At 43.9% G+C, this 10,335-nt stretch overlaps 2 protein-coding genes across 4 annotated transcripts; one reads left to right on the top strand and one right to left on the bottom strand.

Moving 5' to 3' along the window:
• Window positions 1-819: 819 nt before the first annotated feature.
• On the bottom strand, window positions 820-1,780 carry LOC136485234 (phytosulfokines 4-like). The gene is made up of 2 exons (XM_066482159.1): window positions 1,538-1,780; window positions 820-1,382 (listed from the first exon to the last, which is right to left on the bottom strand). The coding sequence occupies exons 1-2, from the start codon at window positions 1,700-1,702 to the stop codon at window positions 1,221-1,223; spliced, it is 327 nt and encodes a 108-aa protein (XP_066338256.1). The 5' UTR covers window positions 1,703-1,780; the 3' UTR covers window positions 820-1,220.
• Window positions 1,781-5,156: 3,376 nt separating this feature from the next.
• Window positions 5,157-9,829, top strand: LOC136485233 (uncharacterized). 3 transcript variants are annotated; one of them, XM_066482158.1, is made up of 3 exons: window positions 5,157-5,294; window positions 5,907-6,049; window positions 7,509-9,829. In XM_066482158.1, exon 3 carries the CDS (start codon window positions 7,569-7,571, stop codon window positions 9,672-9,674), a length of 2,106 nt encoding a protein of 701 aa, XP_066338255.1. In that variant the 5' UTR covers window positions 5,157-5,294; window positions 5,907-6,049; window positions 7,509-7,568; the 3' UTR covers window positions 9,675-9,829. The 3 variants fall into 3 exon arrangements, with proteins under 3 accessions (XP_066338255.1, XP_066338252.1, XP_066338253.1); XM_066482155.1 differs by having other exon boundaries at window positions 5,907-6,058; XM_066482156.1 differs by lacking the exon at window positions 5,157-5,294 and adding an exon at window positions 5,685-5,839 and having other exon boundaries at window positions 5,907-6,058.
• The last annotated feature ends 506 nt before the right edge of the window (window positions 9,830-10,335 follow it).

Genomic DNA, 10,335 nt, shown 5'->3' with positions numbered 1-10,335 from the left:
TTGAGCCTGGGCATTTCAATTTGGGAATGCTGATTCTAGTTTAAATTTGTTTCAGGCCCCAAAAGGCTAGTTAACAACATGTTGACATACTTATGATTTATGAACTATCGTAGCACTCATTGATACATACACCATTTCGACCATTCGAAAAAAGATACATACACCATTTGGTCGTATCAAAATTGGAATTGGCTGTGTGCTTGTTCGACTTGGATCTCTCTATGTTCAGAAGAGACCCTGACAAACTTGGGACGACGACTCAACAAATCATCTGCCTAATAACCGCCTAAACTTATATTCAGGCGAGAATGAGATGGGCAGATGGCCATGGCCAGTCAAATTCATAAACGCGTATCTCATATCGTCAGTAGTAGTAAAACAGTAGTGGAGCTAGTAGGGACGACTCGGGGCCGTGCGTCGAGAGCAATAATCATGCAGCCACTGGCAGTGGGACTAAACATCCACATGTGTGTTGTACTAATAGAAGGCCAGCGTCCGGCCGGCCTACAACTACTCCCTCCTTACCCAAAAAAAAAGGTCGTTTTGGACAGTGACATGGTCTCCAAAGCATAACCTTGACTACTTATTTTTATAAAGATATTTATCAAAAAGTGATATATGTAAATTTTTGTGAAAGTATTTTTTAAGGCAAATCTATATATATAGTTTTCGCATTTCCAAACTCAACAACTTAAAAGTTATTATTCATGATTTATATTCCTAATGTTTGATTCAAGCCTGGTCCAAAACGACTTCATTTTTGGGACGGATGGAGTATACAACCAGAAGATCCCTTGCCGTACGTGTTGCTACTCAAGGGTCAAGAGTCAAAAGAGTCAGCCGGAGTAGGGCCTCCTGTCCTGCCCCAGACAACTAGACAAGAAATTAACCACGAAGCAGCAAGTTCATTTCGTTCGTTCACCAACTGCAAAACTCGTACAGGTACACTAGAATTAATCAACAACACCAACAATCAACTGAACCAATTCAAAGAAAAGCTTACATACATACTCACTCAATAACACAACAGAGCCGGCCGCGCAATACTCCGGAGCATTACAACCTTTAGTTTCCATGGACCATGAATAATGTAGTCGACAATGGATGGAATGGAAGGCAGGCATCATCTCTACCGTGCATGCAGTTGAAACCGACTGGAGCATCGATGATCGATCTGAGGTGTGTGCTAGTGCTAGCTGCTACTGCAAGCTGTACCCTAGCTAGTTGTGGCCTCCTCCCTGGGTGTAGATGTAGTCGGTGTGCGCCACCAGCGTCCTCCTCATCAGGCACTCCTCGTCCTCTCCTTCTCCCCCTCCGGCAGCGGCGCCGCCGCCGCACCGCTCGTCGCCCCCTGCGAAGCTCGTCGCCTTCTCCTCGTACACCTACATATTGGTTAAATGAATGTCAACACAATATTGCACATGCTATAGGAAAATGCTAATAACATGCATGTATTCTTCTCGACGCGTGCCATGACCGTGCCTGCGTGAAACATAAGCTAGCTAGGCTGGTAATGGTAGGCTTAACGACGACTCACCACATCTCTATACTGCTCTTGGCTTCTCGAGCTCGCTTCAGCCGCCGCCGCCGCTACTCTCGCTGCGGCGTGGCCGGCGACGACGGAGAGGAGGAGGAGAGACACCAGCAGCAGCAGCGGTAGGGCGGTTCGCCGTGGTGGCGGCGATGATGATGGCGCCGCCATGGCTGCAGTCTGCAGGGCTTGATTGCTGGTGCTCTTGTTGGGCAGAGGGCCGGGAGGGAGTGTTGGTTGGATTTATGGGAGGCGTTGGTTTGGAGTTGAGGAAGGCCAGGTAGCGCGGGCCTTAAATACAGAAAGCCGCATAAATGTACGTAGACTCGCTGTCCGCCTGCGTAGCCTGTGGGCGGTGTGTGCCTACTCAGCGACGAATGCTGAGCAAAATTCACCGCCGGGAACGCCGGCAGTGTGAACTCGGTACCTAAATTTCTAATTTGATATCTGTGGACCCTATACTTCATAAATTATGTCATTCAGGTTCCTAAACTTTTAAAGCGATCACCGCAGGTCCCTAAACTTGGCTGACGATATCATCCCGGTCCCTAAACTTTTAAGGTGAGATCACCGTAGGTCTCTAAACTTAGGGGCGTTCCAACTGTAATAATATTAAAAGTTACCCATAGTATTAAAAGTTTTCTCCATTGAAAGTTACTTCTAATTTTAGTATTATTTTAAAAGTTTTAATAGTAGTATTATAGAAGTAATTTTTCTCTGTTATTAATACTATAACATCGTTATTAGAGCTTTTAATACTATAATACTATCATTAAAGTTCTAATACTATAATACTACTATCAAAAGTCACTACTACATAAATCTTAACCGAGGCGGGCATCACAACCGCCATAGCCAAAAGGTCATGGTAAATCAAGTATTTACCGAAGCGGTTGAAATGCCTGCCTCGGTAAATCAAATTAAAAAAATAAGACAAGAAAAAAGCCGCAACCCAACTGGGCCTCCCCATCGCTGTCCCTGCACGCTCCCCACCGTCGCCCCTGCACACTCCCCGCCGCCCGATCCGTCGCCGGAGAAGCCGGATCCAGCTTCCACGCGCTCCTTGCCGCCGGGGGAAGCTGGATCCAGCCTCCACGTGCTCCCCGTCGCCCGATCCGCCGCCGGGGAAGCCGGATCCATTCTCCATGCGTTCCCCGCCGCTGGGGAAGCCGAATCAGCCTCCACGTCTCCCTGCCGCCCGATCCGCGGCCAGAGAAGTTGGATCCAGCCTCCACGCGAGAGTCACTGCCTGATCCGCGCCCGTTGGAGAGGGAGAAGAGAGAGTCGACTCCGGATCTGGCCTCCCCACCGCCGGATCTGGCCTCCCCGTGCACGCCGCCGCTGGATCCACGGAGCTAGGGGAGGGAGAAGAGGGAGCCGCCCGATCCGCCGCTGCTCTGCTTGTCGAAGGGAGAGGGAGGCCGCGCCGCCGAAGGGAGAGGGAGGCCTCACCGCCACGCCGAGGGATGGAGAGGGAGGTCACGCCGTGGGAGAGAGGGGCGCTATGGGGGAGCGGTGGGGGAGAGAGCCACAGTGGAGGAGAGGGGCGCCGTCGAGAGATGGAGGAGGTCGTGAGGGAAGGAGAGGGAAGAACAGGGAAGTCAGTGTCGTGGTGCCGAGCGCGCCGTAGAGAGAAGGGCACGGCCTGCGGAAAAGAGAGGAGAGGGAGAGTGGGTGTTAGGGTTTCTGATTTCGTTTATATATAGGTGATGGTAGTGGGCTGGTGTGGGCTAGTGGCTGGGCCTGATTTACTGAGGCGGTTGAATTAGAATGCCCGCCTCGGTTTATGATTCACTGAGGTGGTTGTCTTAGGATGCCTGCCTCGGTTAATAGGCATTAACCGAAGCGGTTCTGTTATATTGCCTGCCTCGGTTAAGCATTAACCGAGGCGGTTGCTGGGCCGGTCGCCCTGCCACGAATAATTGAGGCGGGCAACCGGCCAGCCCGCCTCAGAGGCCATTTTAGAAACGCCTTGTAAAACTTTTTGTGTAGTAGTGAGTAGTATAGTATCATAGTATTATGATATTAATAATATAGAAAAATTACTTCTATAATACTACTTTGAAAACTTTTAAAATAATACTAAAATTAGAAGTAACTTTTAATAGAGAAAACTTAAATACTATAGGAATTTTAATATTATTTTAATACTATTAATGATACATAAATATTAAATTAATTTTAGTATTGTTCTATTTTAGTTTAAATCTAATATATTTGTTGATGTAAATTATTTTATATAATTTATATTTTCATGATAAATATTATATAAATAATGATTGATTAATTAACACGTGTTGGATCCATGTCTAACGTACAATCAGCGTGGCATGCCAGCTTATAAAGTAGGTTAGACCACATTTAGATATGGATGATACCATTTGCTAAGTTTAGGGACCTGCGGTGATCACCTTAAAAGTTCAGGGACCGGGATGACACCACCGATCAAGTTTATGGACCTGCAGTGATCACCTTGAAAGTTCAGGACTTAAATGACACCGTCTACCAAGTTTAGAGACCCAAAGATATCACCTTAGAAGTTCAGAGACCTAAGAGTTCAGAGACCGACGGTGAATTTTACTCACGAATGCTTCTCATTCAGATGATGCAGGTTGTAGGGCGTCTGGTTGGCATATCCATCCACGTACATAAATTAGAATTCACGCTACGTCACAGGTTCAAACTTGATCACAACTAGAAAACCACAATATGATCAATATAAAAATAGAGTGACATGGGTAGCATGCTTTTATCAGTAACTGACTAGCGTCAGTGCTGGTTCTGTAGTATGTTTGAAAAGGCTTGTGCTGATGTATTGTCCTGTTCGCCTGACTGATAAGCCATGACTGAAAGTAGTATTGACTGATTTATTGTGAGAGAAAAATACTATTCGTTGACTGAAAAAATACGGCTTATATGCCAAGTGAACATGCTAAATGTTGGTGCGATGCAGAGGTTTGTTAGTGGCTGCTTGAGGTAGAAGTGTGTGCAGAATAATGATACATATGACGATGGTTTACATTAAAAAGGCAATTATGGATTCAAAAGAGATGTAAAAGACCATAATTTTTTTAATACATACGAGGACCAAGGAACTATCGTGAGAGATTTGGACAGTAATTTTATCTAAAGATGGAGCTCACCGAGAGAAAACTAAAAGGGCCCTTCATTTATAGCAGTAGATAATTATATAGCCATTGGATAGGAGTGAAAAAAGAAGAGAAAAGACAGACGATGATAGTCATCAATAAATTAGTCAACGATAGTTATATATAGAATTAATTAATTAATGCTGATGCATACGGCGGAGACAAACAACGAGAGGCAAGTTACAATTAAGAACAAACAAAAGAATTTAAAAAATATTCTCAGCTAAAAAACTAATTAAAAAAACTAGGTACCGGTGCTATTTGTGAGGGCATTTTGTTGGTACTTTGCTATACAATATCCGTACTGTATGTTATACTATATATATAGCTTAAAGAAAAAGAAAAGAAAGGGATACTGGTAGCGAAGAAGGAATATCGGGACGGGCCTATAGGTCACATTATTCCGGGCTGGGCCAGCGCCAATAAATGCGACGACCTCAGGAGCCCGGCCCACCGTCGGTCCTGCGTTGCGCGGCCCATCCGTTCGCCAGAGTCCGCCGGAGCAGCTGAGGCGAAGGCGACCCGCGGCCGCCGCCGCATCCATGGCTGCCCGCCCGCGTCCCCACCAGCCGGCGCCGCCTTCGCCTCCGGCCACGATTGTGGCAGCAACCACGGTATCTAGTTTACTCCTGCCTGCCTGCCTCCGTTCCGTTCCCTTTCGTCTGATATTTTGTCTCTAGAGAAACGACGTTTCAGTTCTTGTATGCTAGTACAGTGCAAGATTTCATGTTTCAGGGAAAGCCTTCTGAAAATTCTGGAATCTGTTCCATTCCATGTGCTCTAGATCGAATCCCCGTATGCAGTGGTACAATCATTTGTCCATTGCTATGTTTCTTTTTTTTCCCCCCGATGTCCTTTGCTAGTTTGATGCCAGCAGCCCGCCGTGCAGTAGGCCAGTAGCAATCTCAATCTGCCCTGCCGACACTGTGACTAGCGTCCTGCGCGCTGCGGCGGATCTGCAGGCATCAGTGCTGCATCCGCGAAAATTCCTCTTCTTGAAAAAATAATCGCTTGACTAGTTGACTGATTCCAAAGACGGACAAATCAACCAATCAGCCGCTTCTGGGTACATTCGCGAAGCGAATAGACCGATTCTGCCACGTGGGTTCGCTCCCCGTCGCACTCCACCAGTCTCGATCTGCCAGTGCCAAAAGTCATGGTCAGCTCTCGCATTTCAAGCCTGTATAAGTAATCTGCCTCACTTATGAAGGTTCCTTTCTCTGCAGGCAGGGACAGGAATAGTCATTGCGGCACTGGCTGGTGAAGCTCAATCTAGGGGAGAAATTAAAGCTGCTCGCCGTTGCCTGGCCAGAGAAGTCGCTTCTGGTGGCCGTTGCCGGAGTTGAGGAGGTGGAAGCCTGATGCTGAGGTGTGCACGGTATGTTTACCTCCAGTACTTTTGTTTTATTTCCATGACTCTTGCGTTTAGAGATCTATGTGCGGGGAATTCCTCAGTTTGTTTCGGCATGTCCCTCTAGGTAGTGTTGCTGTGAATAATTGGTATGCAGCTACGTCTCTGGATACTGGATTGGGGGTGATATGCATGGGTTATTGTATTGTTTTGAGCAAATTCGTAGAACAACATGTGTATGGCGATATGTGAGGCAGAACACTTGTGTTGGTACTCTTTTGCACAAATTAAGCCACATGGATGTTTCATAATAGCACAAAGCCATGAAACGCTATTTTTGCAGTCTTGATTCCAAGCGGGTACACACAGGGACACCGAAATGGCCTCAGGCTGCCATGGCACATCGAAAGGATGGAAAGCTACTGGATGCTTTCATCATCTTTCTCACCTAGAGAGGGGGGCAAAAGCCAGCGCTGCTCCATGGCGCTGAAGACCAACGTCTGCAGCTTGCTGTGTGAACTTGCAGTGAACTCTGGTCGTGTGAACTTGATTAGGCTAATAAAAGGGATTTTTGGTCTTTGTTTTGGGTCAATTTGGAAAGAGTTTGTCTTGGATTATCTGACCTAGAATTAAGCATATTTCTGTGAGTTTGTGCTGTTCACTTGAGTTTTTTTTTTCAATTACTTTGGGGATTATGCAAATCTGTATCTTAACATGGGGAATTTATTGATTGAGCCATAGTGTTTGAATAATGACAGTCCAAGATCCATCCTTATCCTCTCCTCCTAGTTTCATGCTTCAGCAGGTGCAACCACAGATACCGATATCTTTGTTGTACTCACAAGCATCTCCATCAACCCTTTTTTCCCTTCACGATGTGTGTGCTAAATATTTTTTTGTGTTCAGATGCTTCATTCATACTGTATTGACTGAATCTCCGCACTCCACTCCAACATGATATTTGTCCTCCTTCCAACGTGGCAGTTCAGTTCTAAGTCATCTCGATGCTAGTTTGTGTGCTTGCTCAAATGGAGGGTGATAGAATATGTGGCTCTGTGTTACTATAAATGCCCATGACCTTGTTTTTTTTTTCTGCAGAAGAATACAAACATGTGGCTTTGTGTTATAAATTTGTTCTACATACCGGGGTTTTGTGAGATTTGCTATTTTTTCTATAAAAATAAGTTTAGAACAACTGATTCCACAGCCGATGACTAATTCCTTTAGTCTTGCGATTCTATATCAGGTCAGTAGGCTAGACTTGTTCACCAGTTGAATGGTTAAAAATGATGATCCATAGAGATAGTAAAGTGCCAAAAACAACGGTTCAACAAATTAAATGTGCTATATACAGAAGATCTGAGTAAATTAATTTTATCATGCCTAACAACATGTTTCATATAAAAGTTTTACTAATGTTACTGAAAATTTTGGTTTTTATTTATATATTTTTATTTTTATTTTTTGTCCATCACAGGTGCTAAGCATTGTGGCAAATGTGCTTTGGTATACACCACAACTTGCAGTAAATAAGATTATGACTGGAAATATCACACGGTGCCATGATAAGATAAAGCATGAAGCTGAGATCAATGGCAACATTAAGATTTTTACAGAAGTTGAGATTGAAAGAATTACTAGAAACTTTAGCACTCTTATCGGACAAGGTGGCTTTGGAGAAGTTTATATGGGAATCCTTGACGATGACAATGAGCCTGTAGCAGTGAAGAAATATATCAATGAAGATTTGAGAGAAGTGTTTATGGAAGAAGTACGTATCCATAGTAAAATTAGCCACAAGAATGTGGTGAAGCTCATAGGCTATTGCATTGGGGAACGTACTCTCATGATTGTAATGGAGTATATGTCGAAAGGAAATCTCAATGACATACTCCACTACAGTGAAATTTCGATCCCTTTGGATGTAAGATTGGGTATTGCTATAGGGTGTGCAGAGGCATTAAGCTACATGCATTCAATGCATTTATCATCTGGCAACCTTGTCTGTCATGGTGATATTAAGCCTGCCAACATACTTCTAGATGACAATTTGACAGCAAAATTAACGGATTTTGGAGTTTCAAGGCTTCTGGTCGGTGGCATCACTCGGTACACTACGACTGTAAAAGGAAGTATAGAGTACATGGATCCTATATATATTCAAGAGGGATGTCTTACTCCAAGGAGTGATGTTTATAGCTTTGGATTAGTTCTCTGTGAACTAATAGCTAGAGAAAGGGTAAGAAAAGGTGACATTAACCTCATTGGATATGTCAATAAAGGCTGTGCAAGTGGTAAAGGGTTTAGAGAAATATTTGATGCTGCAATAGCAAATGAGAACAACATGAAGATTCTTAAAGAAATGAAGAAATTGGCAATTGAGTGCCTATCACTGATCAGTCATAGGCGTCCTCAGATGACTGATGTGGTCAAACGCCTTCGGATTCTGAGAAAAGAATTGAAGGACAGACATGAAAATTATTCAGAACCAATTTTGGCATCACACCATTCATGGCGCAGAAACAACAGGCAAGAGATAATCATGCCCACCTATAATTCTAAGATGCAGATTAAGAAGAGTTTGGTCTTTTTGAAGAGGAACCTTAGCAATTCTAAGATTCAATCAGAACCCAGCAATGTGAGAATTCTCACACAGGAGGAGCTAAAAGAAGTCACACATAATTACTCTTATCTACTCAGTGGAGGTACTTCAGGTAGAGTTTACAAAGGGACACTTGAGGACAATACAGTGGTAGCAGTGAGAATATTTTCTCAAGTACTTGAGGGCTTTGAAGAAGCGTTTATCAATGGTGGGATGATCCTGTCTCAAATATTCCATAGGAACATCATCAAACTTTTGGGATATTGCCCGGATGCTGATTGCCCAGCTTTCATATATGAGTTTGCTGCTAAAGGTAGTTTATCTGATGTTCTGGACAGGCATGAAGACTTCCCACTAGATTTACGTGCAAAGATTGCAGTAAAAATTGCAGAAGCATTAGAATACCTCCACTCATCAGCAACTGGTATTATCAGACACGGTTATGTGGTACCATCCAAGATACTTCTAGATGATAATTTCATGCCAAAGCTCACTGGCTTTTCATGGGCAAGGAAGTTTATCAAGGAGAGTAACATTATTGCCAACGACGATGCAATTACTAGTCATCAGCTTCCATCAAGCGGGTTCTACGATGACCTAATTCACGATCACTGTGTGTCACTAAAAGTGAAAACCGATGTATACCAGTTTGGTGTCCTTCTCTTGACGCTTATTAGTAGGAAGAACTTTGTATTTTACGCCGATCATGATGACCTCATTTCACAATTCCGCACAGCTTGCCTGGCAGATGGCAGTGGAAGGGCATTTTTTGATGATGATATTGCAGTTCATGGTGGAGATATTGTTCTGCTTGAAGAGATGGGGAGGCTATCGCTGAAGTGTATTTGTGAGGAAATAGATCGGAGACCAACAATGAAAGAAGTGGCAGAACACCTTCGAATAATCACGAGATCTTGGAAGAAGTGCTCTTCAGATGGAGCTACACCGGTATCCAAAACCGTAACTAAATCTCATATCACCGGAGCTGAAGGCACTAAACTTGACAGTCCACTTAGTTCAGATATTAGAGATTGGCCATAAGCAATCGTGTACATACTGTGAATGATGTGTTGTATTGTATCGTTATCAGCAATCTTGCCCGCGCTGCAATTTGATTTGCAATTATTCCGTCAGTCGAATGATGTCATCAGAACTTGCATGCAATCTGCTCCTAATTTGTAATCTGAATTTGTGAATTCGTTTCTACTAACAGATGTAGGTACTTTATGTTCATGTTCGGTTTCCGTAGCGATGTTTCCCGCAGCACATGTTTATAAATAAAAGCTATATGTAATCCTAATTCTGATCTAAAGCCAAGTATGTCTTTTTTAACCCTTTAGCATTGTCCTTGGCACGCAACTGGTACTACTCGAATCTCAAAACTACCATGACTATCATACCATTGCCTCGGTTCATTTTTAACTAATTTAGGGCTGAAAACTGTTTGATTTAATTTTAATTAAAAATAATTTTTTTGTGACTTTTAATTAAAAATATTTGGGAAGAGAAACACCTACGGATTTCTAAGTTGCCAAGTGCCTCTGTTCTATTTAACGAGTGCTGCAAGCCTGGATTTTTAGAGATGCGACGTGCTGGTGCCAGGACGCCCAACCGGATAGGATTCATCATACAGCCGTTTCCCGCGCGCGCCTGCACAACCTACCACCCCCTCCCGTCCGCTAACTCGCCTTGCCCACATGCG

Source organism: Miscanthus floridulus, chromosome 10 (genome assembly GCF_019320115.1).
Source record: "Miscanthus floridulus cultivar M001 chromosome 10, ASM1932011v1, whole genome shotgun sequence".
Lineage (NCBI taxonomy): Eukaryota > Viridiplantae > Streptophyta > Magnoliopsida > Poales > Poaceae > Miscanthus > Miscanthus floridulus.
This window is presented reverse-complemented; position numbering and strand designations above follow the sequence as displayed.

Bases quoted from the DNA above. Each gene is read 5' to 3' on its own strand.
- LOC136485234 (XM_066482159.1), bottom strand. From the start codon at position 1,702: ATGGCGGCGCCATCATCATCGCCGCCACCACGGCGAACCGCCCTACCG. The intron at 1,383-1,537 runs GTGAGTCGTCGT...ACCAATATGTAG, and splicing joins AAGAGCAGTATAGAGATGTG to GTGTACGAGGAGAAGGCGAC.
- LOC136485233 (XM_066482158.1), top strand. From the start codon at position 7,569: ATGACTGGAAATATCACACGGTGCCATGATAAGATAAAGCATGAAGCT.